The 18,784-nt window shown below is 35.4% G+C and overlaps 1 protein-coding gene across 1 annotated transcript; it reads right to left on the reverse strand.

The window, feature by feature from the left end:
- Positions 1–9,023: 9,023 nt before the first annotated feature.
- Positions 9,024–17,358, reverse strand: LOC145243551 (uncharacterized). The gene has a single exon (XM_080106528.1). The coding sequence runs from the start codon at positions 16,409–16,411 to the stop codon at positions 14,624–14,626; it is 1,788 nt and encodes a 595-aa protein (XP_079962654.1). The 5' UTR covers positions 16,412–17,358; the 3' UTR covers positions 9,024–14,623.
- Between the last annotated feature and the right edge of the window lie 1,426 nt (positions 17,359–18,784).

Genomic DNA, 18,784 nt, shown 5'->3' on the forward strand with positions numbered 1-18,784 from the left:
GACTATGCATGTGTGTATCAGCAGGGGTCGTCGCCGCAGTGTGCTGGTTTATTCGTTTCCATATGTCCTTTGGCGTGTACAGGGAGGTTGACACTTGCGAGCTAGGTCACCGAAACGTTGATCGTACCAGCATTCGTTGGGCTTATAGCTCCGTCTCTGGCTCTAACTGTGGGTACGGCTTCTATAACGCGTGCGTGGGGCTGGGCTTCGACCACGAGCGTCGGTGTCTGGGTTTCGTTGCCTCTGAAGTAAGGTGAGTTTCAGCTCTTGGAGTTCGGCTCTCATCTGAGCCATCTCCTCTTCGAAACGTCGTGTAAGGTTTTGAGGGCTGTTATCGCCTTGGTGATCTCTTCGGTGAGTCCTTTCCACTTGGTGGACTCTTTCGTGGGTGTCGTCCACTTGGTGGACTCTTTCATGGCCCCGGGAATAGACCTTGTCTGCTGAATCGGCCAACACTTCCAGGGGAGTTTCTATAGGAACCAGGGCCAACACTTGCGTGATGTTCGAGGGCAACCGATCCATCCATAGACCTCGGAGAATAGGCTCGGCCATGGTGTTGTTTCCGAGGCGACTCTTCATAAGCCGCAAGAGCTGGGATGGAGTTCTGTCGCCGAGAGACACGTGAGAGAACATGTCTCTGATGAGATCTTCATCTGAGCGGCCTGTGCGCTTGAGGATGGCATCTTTGAGGTGGGTGTATGGGAGGTGTTCGGGTGTAATCATCAGGATGTCCTTCACTTCTTTCACGATGGCTGCAGCACTACCACTGCGGCATATTTGGTGTCCTGGTGTGTGACTCTCCTGGATGCGAAAATCGCCTCAAGTTGAATAAACCAACTCCTGGTGTTCACGGGGTTATATGGCAGTAGTTGAATGAAGGGAGTTGATGAGTTAATTTCGGGTTCTTTGGTGCCTTCCGCCATCTTCTGTGTCAGTTGTTTGCCCGTATCGAAAGTCACGTCGGGTTCGTCTGTGTTTTTAGCAATCTTCTCTGCCAGCTGTTTTTGCCTATGTTGAGAATCACGTCGGGGTCACCGCTTGTTGTGGGGGCCAGTCGTCCGGAGACAATCGACCCAACAACTAACAAAATAGACACAGGCAAAAGGTAAACAGCATAAAGGCAAAGAAGAATGACAGACACAGGTTGTTTAGTTAAAGACGAGGGTTCGCCTTTTATTTTGAATAGAATAAGCAAAAATCGTTCAATCTGGGTGCTAGTCGCCTGGAAGGTCGCACGTCACTGGAGGCAAGGTCTGGAGGTCCGGACTGGTACTCTGGATGTAGTGTGGTTCAGAGGGTGCTCGCTGGGTATGGAACGGTCAGCTGGGCGTCAGGGCGATCCGGAACGAATGGTGAACACTGAGAACTCGGGGGTCAGTGTTAAGGAACGGACGACACTGAGAACGGAGGGATCAGTGTTCGGAACAGACGGCACTGAGAACGGAGGGATCAGTGTTAGGCGACACTGAGAATGGAGGGATCAGTGTTTAGGAACGGATGACACTGAGAACGGAGGGATCAGTGTCTAGGAACGGACGACCGGTAGGCAGCGAAATTGCGAACCAGAGGAACAACGTGCGAGCGAGGTAGCAGGCCAGAGGTGCAAGGCGCAAGCGAGGTAGCAGACCAGAGGTGCAAGGCGCAAGCGAGGTAGTGGACCAGAGGTGCAAGGCGCAAGTGAGGTAGCGGGCCAGAGGTGCAAGGTGCAAGCGAGGTAGCGGACCAGAGGTGCAAGGCGCAAGCGAGGTAGCGGACCAAAGATGCAGGAGGCTGCAGGTGCAGTGCAGGAAGCTGAATCTGCAGGCAGGACGTGCAGGAAGCTGAGGCTGCAGGCAGGAGGTGCAGGAAGCTTGAAGCTGCAGGTGCAGTGTAGGAAGCTGAAGCTGCAGGCAGGAGGTGCAGGAAGGTGAGGCTGCAGGCAGGAGATGCAGGAAGCTGCAGGCAGGAGATGCAGGAAGCTGGAGGCTGCAGGCAGGAGTTGCTAACAGAGTAAACAAAGTGGAAGGTCTTTTGTAGGAACCTACCCCTGAAAAGGGCACTTTGAATTACTGCTGTAGCTGCATCGGCGCTGGTTCTGGAGTGGTTATGAAGAGGGCTAACAGAGTAAACAAAGTGGTAGGTCTTTCGTAGAAACCTAGCCCTGAAAAGGGCTCTTTGAATTACTGCTGTTGCTGCATTGGCGCTGGTTCTGGAGTCTGGGGTGTTTCCTGACCGCTGCTGCTATCGCATGAGATCCTTCGGCAAGTGAGTGGATCTCCAAATTCGGGGACTCGTAGCCCCCGCCGGCTTGACTTTTTTTGGCCGAGAGGCGCTTTCTTTGTGGAGACAGGGTGTTACGAGTGACGTCGCTCTCGGAAATGAATAAATGAAGGTCATTAATTTCAGACGAAATTTTTACAAATCAAACTTAGTTTAGAAGTTTGAGAATTGTATTTTAATTCATTCCGTCTGAAACAAAAAGACAATCATTCAGCTTTTAATCGTAAAAGGTTAATTTCTATGTATATTTCCTTTTAACAGGGGAAAGGAGACATAAGTAGGTCAGCTGGCCTTGCCTTTTAGGTGTGGCTATTCGTCCGCTCTCCTTTCTTTTCTTTTGTCGTTCATGCTAGAAATGACGCATGCTTGTTTTGTCGTATATAAAACGGTGGAGTGGGGGAAAGAGAAAAAGGTAGGGTTTTTTTTGCCCCCACGACATGTTGATTCAACTTCTTCCTATGTATTGATAGGGATTTCCTGTTTCTTTGTTGTTGCGTCTGCTGTGCGGGAGGGAATTGCATAGGCCTGTGATTTTACTCCTCGTGTTTGTTGCAGGGTAATGTCAGGAAACCGTGAAAATGTTTGTCGAGCTCGAATTTTTTTTTTTTAATTCGGTATGAAAGTCGACAGCTCCGTGTTCGTTTTTTTTTTTTTTTTTTTTTGCCGAGTCTGACGAGGGGTTTCGTCATTGTAGCTCGTTGAGGTTCTTGTCAGTAGTAGGTCACTTTTTTCCTTTGTTGAAATGTTCGTTTTTTTCTTTATCAAATAAAACGCACGTCTCGCTCAAAACAATTAATTTAAAAAAAGGTAAGTCGCCATGCTTGTTCGTTTTCGCGCCAGTTTGTTGTGGACTCGTGGCATAGGAGGCAATGTTTGCTCGTCTCACGTTGGGTTATCACCCTTTTGTGGTGGTGGTGCGAATTAGGAAAAATAAATTGTCTCAAGGAAGAAACGAACGACGTGTTAAATTGAATTAAACGAACAGGAATTTCTTTCATGAAAGAAACAAGTGAAAGTAAAGGGTACCACACGTGGTTAGTTTTGCGTGCGTCTCTCGCTGTTAGCTGGTGAGAAAGAAAGTTTATAGCTTGGCGTGCGTCTCCTGTTGTTAGCTGATGAAGAGGAAAAGTTTATTTTTGTAGAGAGAGAGTTTGTGTGTGTATGAGTGCTTCGTTCAACCTCATCCATTTCATTTAAAATAATGGGGTCACCAACCATGCTGCGGACCAGAGTATAATACCCTAGCTCGCCACAAGAAAATAATGAAACAAATGGAATTGAAGGAAACAAAGGCTCAATTGATGGATAAGATAAACGTCGTTTATTTGCTGTTGAAAGAATGAACGTTTTAGTTATAACATGTGTTCATGCCTGCGCGTATGTAACCAATGTTCGTTGCAGGACTGGTGTTGTAGCAAGAAAAGGAAATGTGCTTTTATCTCAAGTTCGGGTCACTATCGTTTGTTCGCGCGTGGGAAGAGAAATGAGTGTTGTAGTGAAAAATGGGAATGATAGTCCAGCGTGTAGACAAAAAAGTGGATAGAGAGTTGACATCACTTAGTAGTCAGCTACGCAAAGGTGTTCTCAGGGGCCAGTAGTAGATAGAGAGAGAAAGAGTGGGAATGTGTACATACAGCCTGTTAGCTCGTGCCCCATACATAGTAGTAAGTGGGCGTGAGGTACGCATGTGCGCGCGCCGAAACGGCAGCGGCTAGCGCGCCGACCAGCCACCTAGGAGGCTAGTCTCGAAAAAGGAAGAAGCCGGTTGTTACTCTCTCTTTTATACTCGTTTCTGGGGGTCCTTTGCGCATGTGTATATTTCCCTAGAAAGCGGAAGTGACGTCGTCAATGTGTGCGTGTGTGTGTGCACGTGTGTGTGTATATACCATGAATGTGAGTGTATGTACGCAAATGTGAATATGTGTACATTTGTGGACGTGGGCGCGTATGTTTGTGTGCGAGTATGCATATGAGATAGATTGAAATGTGAATATGTGAATGTGTGTTTTTGAAAAAGGCTCGTACAGCAGTTATTTTGTACGTACCTAGATTTTACCCAATTTTCCGTAAAAATTACTTTTAACTAGAAATAATTTTCTATTCTACCAATTTTCGTAATTTTGGGATATATTACTATTTTCGCCATTACAATAATGTACGTAATATTGTTTTTGCTTAAAACATATTTACAAAAAAAAATGATCTATTGACTTAATAAGCACTGAAAAATCGTTAGATTAGTTAAAATGAAAAATAAAATAAATCAACGTAAAAGTATAATTAATTATCTCCCTTAGGCTTGTTAGTAAAAAGTTATCTTCCCTTTGTAATCACATCAGCTGCGTTCTGATGCTGGCAATTTCTGATGTGCTGTTATGACGGAATCGATGCTTAAACAATTTTGTTATAAGATAATAGAAACAGATTTTTTTCGAAAAACAGGGGACATAATTATATATATATATATATATATATATATATATATATATATATATATATATATATATATTGTTATAATGGAATAATTCCAGAGGAAATCCGGGTATGAGAGCTCAATGTGGTAAACAGAGCAATAACATAAAAATATAAGACGGAAATTACATAATTGCCGATGCAATAATTTATTTCAACCTTATGGTATTTCCAAGCATCTAAACTAGACAATTACATTTTTGATACTGAAAGAAAGAAAGAAAAAGAATCGGGCCTCGACCGTCAAAAAACCAGAGGGGGTGGTAGTAGCAATCCACTTAATACATTTTATAGAGAGGGTGGGAGGGATTTTTTAAAAGAAAACAACAACAAAAAAAAACAACAAAAATATTATGACACTTATAAACGGCAGCTCGATGTAGCCACAGATACACACACACACACACGCACGCATACACACACACACACACACACACGCCCTAAAATATGCACGTTCTTACACGTAAATGCCTTGACACGCGTTTACTAACCTAGGAAGAAGGGGGAGAAATATACGGATATAGAGAGAAGGAAATGGAATAAACAGCGCATAATGGAAAAAGAAGAAGAAAAAAGGAGAGAGTGACCATCCGCTGCCTGTCATATGGTTTCATTAGTCTAGAATCTCTGAGAAAGATAAGAGAAAGAAAATGGAGATTATACTCGCGTCCTATAGTTAATTGAGTCATGGAAAGTAAGTCTATTAAAAGATAAATAAAAAAAAATTGAAAAATTTATATACAAAGTTTTAAAACTATCTGTATGTTATCATGTTAAAATTAGTTAGAAATAAATATTGTCTTATAATACATTTAAATATTGTATTTGTAATATATTACGATCAATTCAAAAAATTAAGTCTTATGTAGTTAATATTTTATATATTTTTATGTAATTAATTTTATTGGTGATTATAGCGGTCGTTGTAATTTTGTTCACTAATATTTCACTTCTTAATTGATTAAGATGCAGAGAATTGCAATATTAGTCACCCCCAATTCCATAGGACGTATATAGTTTCGGTTAATATATACTTTTATTCATTCCGTACACAAAAGTACTTTCATGCACGCATAAAGAAATAAATAAAATAGTTATTATTTTACAGTTTTGTGTTGATTTATATTAAATGTAATAATGTCTAGTTGTAGTATTTGATCTTTTTGACTTAACTCAGTTTAATAACTAATGTATTATCTGCAGAGAAAAATTATTTTCTTAAAGCTATCTCATTTATTTATAAGTAATTTGGATAAACAGGTACTTCGGGAAAAAGTACACCCAACTTAGATTTCGGACAACAAATCATTAAGTAGTTATTATCGAGTATATACCGGACAGCGCTATAATTTCCAGTGGGGTGGGGTGGGAGGGTTTATCGTAAATAATCTAGTGGTGTTAAATTCGGTGTCTTTACCGTTATAGAATTATCTGTTCGTCGGATCTGGAGTTATTGGTTATTTTAAATTTACATTTATGTCTACATCTGGCCATCAGTTCATCTCGTTTGTTTAGGAGATTATTGTGTTCGTACTTCAGGATTCTTATTTTTTCCTCGAGGCATAAACTGCATCTCTGCCTAAAGCCGTTTGGAACATCCGAATAACATAGGATTGACCATGAAATCACTGGGGATCGGTTCTCATTTTTTAATAACCACCATTGTTTAGCTAACTCGGTTTTGTTCTTAAGTTCTGGGTTATTGAAAGAATGTTTATGGTCATAAAAACGCTGTTTCCAGTTTCCGGCGGAGATACCAAAGTAAACTTTTTTGTCCCTGTTATTATCTCCTGGGTGGATCGTGGCCTTATAAACCACGCACTCAACTTTACAATTACCGTCCAGTGGGCAGTTATTTTTCACTTGGCAGTTACATTTGTCTACTGTAGCCTTATTTTTATTAGAGTTGGTTAATATTTTACTTTTATGAGTGCTAATTATTCTGTCCATGTTTTTAGTGCACGAGTAACTTATTTTAATGGTTTTTCTATTAAATATCTTCCTAAGTGGATTATTTATAAAATATTTGAAAATGTTTCACGTGCACAGTGTGACGCAGTTCTATTTCAGAGAAACTGAAAAAGACGTTGGAAATTCAAAAAGGAGGGGGAAGGGCTGGCGCTGTTAAAAAGAAAGAAATTTTATGTATATAGTGGCATTTCAGCCCGGCGTTGCCCGAGTGTTTGGAGGTGTATGTTGAGCAAAAAAAAAAAATAAATAAAATAAAGCGGTCAATTTTTTTTACTTTGACCGCTATTATGACCCCTTCAAATTTATTTAAAACCAAGAGAACAATGACAAGTTATAAAACAACGCCGGGATAGATTGGGTATTTATGCAGAAAAGGTACTGTGCGAATTTTATATAGGATTTTTAAGGGGCCTATTAATTTAGCGATTCATTTTTTAACCCTGTGTAGGAGTGAAAAATTAGTAGCAGATGCACCAGCCCACATGTGACAACAATACTTCATACGTGGGCAAATGCTGGCCTTGCAGACGTACAGGATACTCAGGCGTAACTTTCTAGCACCGTAGAGAGAGCCCACTTTCTTTGCAGCAGCCTTGGCAATGCCCTTAATGTATGTTTTGATTCATGTTCCCTGTGAACGTTACGCGGAGGAGTCTGAACGAAGAGTTATGAGGTAATCATTAGCCATAGCTGTCAATGATTTAGAAGGTTTCTTATAATTATTAAAGCAAAGAACCTAGATGACTCCTTCCAGTTTTTTGTTTTATTTTTTTATTGTAGGAATTCTTCAGTGAAATTATGCAGAGAAATAAAATTTAACATGGCTGTTACTTTTTATCTGTGTTGTTACACTTCAAACCTCTCTGATCAACACGCTCTCTGGCACTGCCAGAAAAGGAACCAACAAATAAAAAAAGAAAGAAATAAAAATCCGACTCGACATTTTTTAAGTGCAAATGAAATGCATTTATTCCAACACAATGCATTTCAATATTTTTCTTAAGACTTTTCGCAAACACATGTTTTTTTAAGTTTCTGTAGCCATCATTTCACAATGGTAATATCAGAGCTTTCTTGCCCTCGTACTTACACGTCCATCTTCTCTCGCACACAGCTTGCTTTTCTCCTTAACCACGTGGAGTATTTTTCTCTCCTTTTGTGACGCAAGCTTGCTCACACTTGCAAATTTCCCTACATGCTTTAACAGCTGTTGCTGCACATATTTTTGCTAGCCAGCTATCCTTCGGCTGCTGCTGATTTTTTCTCACACGCATCTCTACACATTCTCTTAAAACAAGACAGATCCTTATTTTGGCTTTGAAATTATAGCATTTGAATATTTAAATACGCAATTAATTAAAACAACATCTGAACACAGACATCAATTGATTCTAAAAGTTATTTCATAGCAAGAACACAAATGAAGGAAATATACAGACGTGCATCCATATAAAAATGAAAATAAACATTGAGAAAATAAAGGACCACAAGTTAGCAGGTACTAACTAAAATATAAACTAAGTTTTGTAAATTCAAAATTGAAAACAAAACGCTGAATTTTATAACAAAGCATTTTTATATCTAAAATTTTCTAAGAATATAAATATTATTTTCAATTAGTAAATGTTCATTCATGTAAATTCGTGTTTGGTGAATAAAGTTGACTTTGTAATGATATGTAAAAATGTTCATAGTGGGAATAATATGCAAATGAATATTTGGCAGTGTGGTACTGTGAGAACTGTCAGTAACAGTGTGATATGACTGTCCCAGGAAACGATAAAGCTCCCAATGGAGAGGAGGTAAAGACTCCCAAAATACTGGAGAAGCCAGTCAGATAAGGTTTGTTTTATTTTTGAATTATCATTGGTGTGCCCGGGTGACAGCAAAAGACCTTGCTCAGAGAAAGATTGGATTTGTGATTTGCATTGTTATGAAAATCGAGGACAATATCATTTTTTTTTTTTTTTTGTAAATTGTACTCCGAAAATGGAATGACTCAGAGTTCAAGACTAAGAATGTTTATAGTTTGAGTACAATGCGTGCGACCCAGAGGATCATAGATTTTTCGGGGCATGAGAATGCTTGCAGATCCACAAGTAAACTCAGGGAGGAAAGGACCTCCCTTGGGGTGATGTAACTAGATACAATTGGTCCAGGGAGCAATGCCGATTTCATCCGTACCCTGAGTACATGAATGAGGTGCAGAGTCAAACCCGGCAGTTGAAGCTGAAATTGGAGTCCGAGTTCTTGAGAGTCTGAGACTGTATCTCAACTTGTAAAGAGTCGCCACACCCCTCCCTCTCGCACCCCCGCCCACACAATACCAAGAGAAATCAACCCATTGACAGCAGTCTGTCAAATTCAACATTGAACTATGGACAATTGTATATAACTATATATCTGTATATCTTATCTTGAATTCATCAGTAGAATAGAGCACTGAGCTGTTTTTCTTTTGTGTGTATGAAATTGCTTTCCTTTATCTAGCGCGACAGATCAACGAAGCGGTGACATATTAACCCGATCACAAAATTAAAACCAACTAAATCGATTGATGGGTCCTGCCCAGCTAAGTCACCTTGCTGACCTGAGGAAGACGGGTCACAACAGTTCATTCCTGGTTGTCTGACCCATGCTAGTGTGTAACAATGTGTGCTCAGATGAAGGCTTGTATGTGAGTCATTGAAAGTTCTTTTTCAACTTCCCACTCTCAATAGGAGCAGTGTAAAACATACGATTTTAAGGTTCTGCTCGAGGTGTTCCCTCTTTATGCTGTTTGTTTCCTCATTTTATTATGGTTTCTAAGTTCGTAACAGTTTATTAATTTTGCAACAGAGCGCATATAAGTGAGAAAATCAGCAGAAGCAGTAGGATAACTGGCTTGCAAATATATTAATCTACAACAGTAACAGTCTCTTGTTCTATCAGCCATGACTGGGTAGAAATTCCAAGTAATTAAAAATTGTATTTCTGGCACTTCTGTATTATATGAACAGCAGGAGTTTTTTTTTGGGGGGAAGGGGGCGTGTTTCACTAAATTGTTGCCAGGTGGCGCTTCTCAATCAAAGAATAGGCGATAATAACTCATACTTTTAGGGAAATTCTTTCATTTAAATTATTAAATTGTTCGAAACAAAAAGAAACAAAATTGTATTTTATAAAAATCCAGTGTTGCTTTAATTCAAAAATTATTTTATAATTATATTTTCTTATGCAGACTTTTCAAGAAATGCTTTTACCATTATATAATGATATCTTTTTATACAAATGTTTTGATCTTCAAATATTTTTGTGTTTGGAAAAAAAAATCCTGTTTGTTATTTATTTGCTCTTGTATTTGACTAAGAAGAAATTGGAGTTATCACCGTCCACATAATGCAGAAGTGCCATATTTTTATGTTAACTGCACTTATTAACCCCAAAATGCAAGGAAGTACAGCTAAAACCAAAGTTAAACATAGGTTTACTATAATTTTCTGTGGTGTAGTGGATATATAATAGCGGCTGTATGCAAATGCCATGCTGTGTGCGAAGTGACATCAGGTCAAGAAAGAAAAGAAAAAGGTATACAAAGAAGAACATGTGCACAGACCAGAGATCAGCTTAGAGGGACGGACAGGATCACATTCAGGATCACGATCACGTCTGGGACGACCATGATCTTGCTTATTTCCTGTCTTTATCTCCTTAGCGACAGAACCTACATGTTGGGTCTACATGTTAAAATGTGTGTACTATTTTACAGATAAAGCAAAATTCACGATCTTCTGAGGAGATAAAAATAAAAGATAAATAACATCTTAAGTAACATTTTAAAATTTCATTTATGTATTAAAAAGATAAATTAAAATTATAATTTTAAAGAGATATCGAAACTACAAAATGTAATTAGCATGTTTTAAAGGATAAATAAAAATTTAAAATGTTACTTAACAGATTTTATGCATTGAAAATGAAAATAAATGTAAAAAATTATTTTACATTTTGACAAGAGAAACTAAACAGGTCAATTTTACATTGTTTAAATTGTAATAAGAAACGCGAACAAAATTAATAAAAAGCACTAATTATAAAATGTAGAAATTAAGAAAAATTCATTAAATTACATATAGAATACTTGAATTATTCATATCGATGTGGTTAGATCATCAGAATGAAAGTACCGTAATGTCCAGAAACTATAATCAACGCAGAAAAGATTTGAGGCAAAACGAAAATCAATTTAAATATTTTAACATTTGGAAAAGAATAGGCTTTGAATTATGTACAACTAGCAGGGTGCCCGGCATTGCCCAGTCATAAAATACACTTTTGATATTGTGATTAATGCAGATTTCATATTTCCTATTACAGTATATTGGACCCAATATATAGGAATGACTTTAAAAAGTTTTTAAAAAATGACTGGTGCGCCACCACTGAGAACCAAAACCAAAATGCTTAACTTATGATTTATTTTTGCCACTGCCATTAATGACTGAGCTATGAAGACGTTTGCTGCAAGGCTAAAAATTAAAACCTGAATAAATAGTTACTACATTATGCATGCATATTCGTAATGCCAGCGTTCGACCTTCACCTGGCAATTTTATTTTTTTATTTTTACACTATTGAACCGATTTTCTCTGGCTAAAACCCAAATATAAAATTTTGCATGGGTTCAAATACCTTATATATGAAGTTTCATGTCTGTAGAGCAAAAACTCTAGGAGTTTGAAAGGCAAAATATTTAAACAAAAATATATATGTATTCATAAATATATATATGGAAAGAATTTTGTGATTACTATAACATTTTTATGCAAATATTACACAACTATAAATCATGTAGAATATCTTCATGAATATAATTACACGTAATAGTTAACTAAAGATGATCATCCCATAAGAAAACCGATAAACCTAATAGGGAATTAATTAAAATGAATGTTTAAAAGAATATGCAAATTAGCTAGATCTCTTGCTAATGAATGCAATTCCACGACCCATATATAAGAAAGTTGTATTTTCTTTTTAAATAAATGAAACAAAGAGTTTTTAATATGAATATCAATACACAAAAAAAAATTTATAGGAGTATATATATATAATGTATATTTCTCAAGCGCCTTTTAGTTCACTTGTTGTAAAACTCGGGTGATGAATTTACATAGATTTCAATTAAGAAAATAAATTAAATCAATGTTTACATGTGATATATGACATTATTGTAATCAACAATTTTTTGACACATGGAATGTTGAATGGCTCTCTTTCTTTTTTAAATATTTGAATTAATACTTTTAAAAATGTGGTTTCAACTGTGTATGGGTCGTAGTGCAATATAGTGAATTGTTCTGTTCTCTATGACAAGTATGGAGTGGTGTATGGTTCTATTTTTTTAAGTATTTTAATTAAATAAAAATACTTTTAAAAAATGTGATTTCAAACGTGTAAATACTGCAATATAGGGAGTTTTTCTGTTCTCTATGGCATGTATATGGAGTGTTGAATGGTTCCATCTATTAGATATTTGAATTAAATAAAAAATACTTTAAAATGTGGTTTCTAACGTGTATGGGTCTTAAATGCTGCAATATAGTGAATTTTTCTGTAAAAGACAAACTAGATCTTTTGGAAGAATATGGTTTCTTTGTAATGCCTGTTCAAAGGTGTTGCAAAAAATGCGATTTCTTAGGAAAACATAACCATATAATTCACAGAAGTGTGGTTTCTCAAAAAAAAATTTATTTAGCTCAGTTTATGAATTAAATTGTATTTTTGTCATCTGTACTTATAGTTGAACAATCAACTTCCAGAATGTAAGGAAGTATAGCTAAAACATAGATTTAAGGCTTCTAAAATTTTCCGTGGTGTCATCATCATGACAGGCTCCTTGCCCAGACCAATGTGACTCTTCCTCTCCAGAGTTTCCTGTCTTCCATCAGCTGCCTCAGATCTTCAGGTTCACAGTTGGCGCCGTGTGCTATTTGCTGGATTTACGTGGATCGAGGTCGTCCTTTGCTTGCGCCTTCGTGTCGTGGACTCCATAGCAATACATCACTCACCAATTCATGCTTGCTCCTCAATGACCAGCAAATCGTAGGCGTCTTTCTCTGATGGTATTAGATATGGCAGGTAGGTTGCCATGAAGTTGCTGCTTCGTGGGATGATTTTACCAAGCCATATTTAATACTGTTTGTAGCATACGGGTGGATGTGCACATGGTGGCTGTGTGCACATGCCATGCCATGAGCAAAGTGACATCACGATGAAGAAAAGGTCCATTTCTTCTTTATGAATTAAATGGAATTTGTTCCCAAGGGTAAATTATTCTGTAATCTTAGCATGATTCTTGCTTGTCTGTTGCATGTATATGGGGTGCTGAATGTTTTTTTAGATATTTGAATAAAATGAAAAAAATAGTTGTAAAAATGTGATTTCTAATGTGTATGTGTTGTAAATACTGCAACATAGTGAATTTTTGAGTAAAATACAAACCAGATCTTTCATAAGAATATGGTTTCTTTGTAATGTTCAAATGTGTTGCAACAAAATGTGATTTTCTTGAAAATAGCAATCATGTAATTCACAAAAGTGTCAGTTTTCAAAAATTATTTTATTTTTAGTTCAGTTCCAAAGGAACTAAAGGGTCATTTCTTTATTAATTAAATTGCACTTATGGTAGATATTTGGATTAAATAAAAAATACTTTTAAAAAAATGTGGTTTCTAATGTGTGCCGTAAATGTTGCCAAATGTTCATTTTTGTGTAAAATACAAACCAGATCTTTCATAAGAATATGGTTTCTCTGTAATGTTTGAATGTGTTGCAACAAAATGCGATTTTCTTGGAAATAGCAATCATTTATTTCACAAGTCACTTAAGAATTGTTTTATTTTTTTGGTTCAGTTCTGAAGGAACAAAAGATCATTTCTTTAAAATTTAAATGGAATTTATTCCCAAGGCTAAATCATTTCTGTAAAATCTTAAAATGGTTCTTGCTTCTCTATGGCATGTATTTGCATGTGATGTAAAAAATATGGTTTATGTATAAAAGAGCCACATACTTCACAAAAATATGGTTTATCTCAGGCATCTAGTTGCATATGCTTCAAAGCATAGTTGCATATTCGATAAGAAAAAGTATCTGCTGCATCATACTATAACTAGTGCAGAAAAGATTTGAGGTGAATCTAAAATCAATTTCAATATAAAATACCAGGTTGTGAAACTGCTGCGGTCTATTCTTCTCTCTTAAGCCATGGTAGGTAATCTATCTTGTGATGGCGTCACAAGAAATACCATTGATAGCCTTAGTGAAGCATCAAGTATTCAGCTAGATATTTATGTGTATTTGTTCATGTACCGAGTTCAATCTTGGCTGCATGTTACGTTACATTTTTTTATTTTTTGTTCACTTGCTGTAAAAACTTGGGGGATGAATTAACATATATTTTAAGTAAAAAAGTTAAGTCCATGTTTACATGTGTTTTATGACATTTTTGACATATTTGTTGAAACTTTTTGGCATATATGGGATTGTGAATGGTTCTATTCTTTTTAGATATTTGAATTAAATAAAAATATATTTTTAAAAATGTGGTTTCTAACGTGTGTTATAAAAGTTGCAACATTGAATTTGTGTAAAAGACAAACCAGATCTTTCAGAAATGTATGATTCTCTGTAATGTTTGTTCAAATGTGTTAAATGAAATTTATTTCCAAGGCTAAATTATTCCATATAATCTTAACATGGTTCTTGCTTCTCTATGGCATGTGTATAAGGTGCTGAATGGTTCTATTTTTTGGAGATATCTGAAATAAAAAATACTTTTTAATAAAATTTATTTTTAGTTCAGTTCTAAAGGAACTAAATGTCATTTCTTTATGAATTAATCAAAACTTGTTCGCAAGGCTAAATTATTTTTGTGCAATCTTAAAATGGTTCTTGCTTCTCTATGGCATGTATTTGCATGTGATGTAACAAATCTGGTTTATGTGTAAAAGACAAGTCACATACTTCACAAGAATGTGGTTTATCTCGAGAGTGTATTTGCATATGCTTGACCATATTGGATTTCTGTCTAAAAGCATAGCCACATATTTCACAAGAAAAAGGTCTCTCTCCAGTATGAGTTCGCATGTGTTGCACCAAACTGTTTTTATGTGTGAAAGAAGAGCCACATACTTCACAAGAATATGGTTTCTCTCCAGTGTGCGTTTGTATATGTTGCAACAAAATTGATTTCCTTGCAAATGAACAGTCACATATATCACAACAAAATGGTTTCTCTCCAGTGTGTATTCGCATGTGTGTCACCATATTTGATTTCTGTTTGAAAGAAGAACCACATACGTCACAACAATATGGCTTTTCACCAGTGTGTATTCGCATATGTTGAACCATGCTTGATTTATGCGTAAATGAAGAACAACATACTTCACAACGATATGGCTTTTCACCAGTATGTATTCGCATGTGTTGCACCATACCAGACTTAAATGTAAATGAAGTATCACATATTTCACAAGGATATGATTTTTTTCTATTAGGTGTTTTAGTGTTTGGCACAAAAGTTGATTTCTTCTCTAAAGAGGTCTGGAATCCAGAAGAACGTTCTTTCTGTTCAATATGTGTTTGCTTGTGTTGTAATAACTGTGATTTTCTCGTAAAATTATCATGCACTTTACAAGAATATGATTTGTCTTTATTAGTTGTTTTAGTGTTTGCCACCAAAGTTGATTTCTGATCTAAAGAGGTCTGCATTCCAGAATGTTTTTTCTTTTCAATATGTGTTCGCTTGTGTTGTAATAACTGCGATTTGTTTGAAAAATCAGCGTCACATTCTTTACAAAAATGTGCTTTCTCTTGTGTGTGTGTTTGCATGTGCTTCAACATGTTGGACTTCTGTGAAAATGCTGAGTGGCATATTTCACAAGAAAATGGTTTTTCTCCAGTATGCGTTCGCACATGCTGCAATAAAACTGCCTTCTCAGAGAAAGAAGCACCGCATGCTTCACAAGAATGTGGCTTCTTTCCGGTATATGTTCGCATGTGCTTCAGCAGATGTGATTGATCTGAAAAAGTAGATCCACATATTTCACAAGAATATGGTTTTTCTCCAGTATGTCTTCGCTTATGCGTCACAAGATGCGATTGTCTTGAAAATGAGCTATTACATACGTCACACGAATATGGTTTCTCGCCAGTATGAGCTCGGATATGTTGCAATAAATCAGATTTCCGTGCAAAACTAGAGCCACAGGTTTCACACGAATGTGGTTTCTCTCCTGTGTGTGTTTGCATATGTCGCAACATGGAGGATTTTTCTGTAAAAGAGGAGTCGCATATTGAACAAGAATATGGTTTTTCTCCTGTGTGTTTTCGCACATGTCGCAATAAACCAGACTTGAAAGAAAAAGAACAACCACACACTTCACAATTATGTAGTTTCTCCTGCTTTTCAATTTTCTTTTCTCTTTGCATTTTCTGGGGGCTAGCCAACATTCCAGACGTCACACATTCGCTTGCTATTCCAGTATGAGTTTGCATATGCTCCATCAAAGTCGATTTCTGTGTGAAAGAAGAGCCACATTCATCACATGAATATGGTTTCTCTTTGGTATGCATTCGTAGATGCATCAACAAGGGGTCACTGTTTGAAGGGGAAGAATCAGGGACCTCAGTAGATGACATATTTCCAACATTAGATTTGACATCCATTTTTGTTAAGTTGAAATACTTGATATTTTGTAAGAATAACTAATTTATATATTTTTTCACTTTACTTTTTTATTACTTATTTCAACTGTAATTTAAAATATATATTAAAATGATAACCGTGTCCCTGTTTTTGTGTTAGCTAACTACTTTAAAGCTTGTAGATCTATGGATAGTTTTATTGGGTAGCAATAATCTTGTATAAATGAAGATATGAGTGAATGATAAGATATATTTCTCTTACGTTTCAGTGAAAAATATTTTACATGAAATCTTAATGAGATTTTAAACCTAGGAAAGTGACACAAAAGAAATTTTTAGAATTTGACCTCATATCATTAAAAATTATTTTAATGAATTCTCCTACAAAATTTACCAGCTTATGTATCAGTCCCTAATGAGTTTCTAATTTCAGTTTCCACACTTAGATGTGTTTTATTCTTTTGAATTATTTTGGTTATCTGCAATTTTGCATTCATGAAAGAACCAATTGTTTCATTAGTATGAATCATGATTGAAATAAATTAATATTTCATGAATACACGAATTCTCCAAATGTTACTTCTGAAAGCATTAGTATACTTTAAATTATCTAGAACAGTGATAAAATGGAGCTTATCAGAATTTAATTCAATATGTTATTTAAAAAAATAAATACTTGTAAAAAGGTCATCTTCTCAAACATTATTTTGTTTCTATTTTAAGTTTTTAAACTTAGATATTTTTGTTCTTATTATTTTGTGTGTGTGTAATTTTGTATTCAGCATTTGCTCTTTAGTGTGAATCATAATTAGAACAGGTATTCAAAGAATATATGAAATCTTGAAACGTTACTTTTCCAGACATTTGCATACGTTAACTCACCTAGGAAAGTGATACAAAGAAAAATACTTTTACATCAAATTTTCATGAGAAAGAATTTGATACATATTAAACTATTGAATACAATTATAATTATATTAATATTATATTATGTATTAAATTAATATAATTATAATTATATTAGTATTATCATACTATATTATATCATGTATTAAATTAATATAATTATATTAATATTATCATAACATAATTATGCATTAAATTAATATAATTATAATTATATTAATATTATCATAACATATATATTATGTATTAAATTACTATCATTATAATTATATTAATATTATCATTTAACATATAATATTATTATGTATTAAATTAATATTATTTAAAAAAGATTAGTAAATGCTTCTACAAATTTTATCATCTTAACTCTTTTGCTTCGAATTAAAGTTTTCACACTTAGATCTGCTTTATTATTTTTAATCATTTTGGGTGCTTGTATTTTTGTATCCATGAAAGGGTCAATTGGTTCCTTGGTATGAATCATAATTGAAGTGGGTATTCCAGGAATATTCAAAATCTTCAAATATTACTTCCGAAGATATTTGCATAGTTGAAGTCATCAAGGGTATGAAGCTCCAACGTAATACAGTTATGGATTTATCTTTGTTGTTGGAGATTCTGAAAATATAAAGTAAATTTTAAAAGATTAATTTCAGGAAATTATATTAATTCTTCAAATATGTAGGCAGTTACTTTTTAAAAAGTATAATTAAAGATTTGCTTGTGTGTCTAGTAGCAATGTTGAATTGATATGCAGATTTTTATTAACATCAGCAATGTTATTAAATTACATCATGCAATGAGTACACTAGTTTTAATAATTATCTGTTAATAAAATGAATATCTTTTAATTAAAAAGCACATACTTCTTAGATGAAATTATTCTACAATAAATAAAGTTCATATACAAAACAAATGGTCCAAATCTGCTGACAAAATAATAAACCAATTATTTCCACTTATTAATCAATGGCTACACTACTTCCACCATAACTCACCTCAATAAAATAGGAATATAAAAATATCACAACCTCTGCAAACTTACTTTCTAAATCTTCCTTCCTTTAGTAATAAAATCATTGCCTATTCCTGAAGCAAAACACATAGAAAATTTATATATCTAACTCACCTACACCAGCATCATCTTGCAACAACATAAACCACACTTCAGAACCTGTACTCTGATTAACTGCCCTATTACCAACACAGGGTATTGTCATCAATTCATATAGTTCACAATCCACAACTGAACAATTCTTAGTAGCCATGTGCTTTGCAGTAGAATAAAATGATAGAACAAATATAATAATAGCATTCCTTCATTATCCTCTGGTTGGCTTGATGATTTGTTAAAAAAAAGGTTTCTTCATGTATGTACCTGAAATATCTTGTCTCAGCATTTTTTGTTGTCAACTAAACAAATAATCATTCAAGTGGGGGAGACAAGAGAATGGGGTAACAGTACAAGGAACATGGTAACAGTAACAC

This window comes from Euprymna scolopes, chromosome 22 (genome assembly GCF_053919585.1).
Source record: "Euprymna scolopes isolate OS-2025 chromosome 22, ASM5391958v1, whole genome shotgun sequence".
Taxonomy (NCBI): domain Eukaryota; kingdom Metazoa; phylum Mollusca; class Cephalopoda; order Sepiida; family Sepiolidae; genus Euprymna; species Euprymna scolopes.

Excerpts from the sequence above, each read along its gene's own strand:
- LOC145243551 (XM_080106528.1), bottom strand. The coding sequence starts at position 16,411 with ATGGATGTCAAATCTAATGTTGGAAATATGTCATCTACTGAGGTCCCT.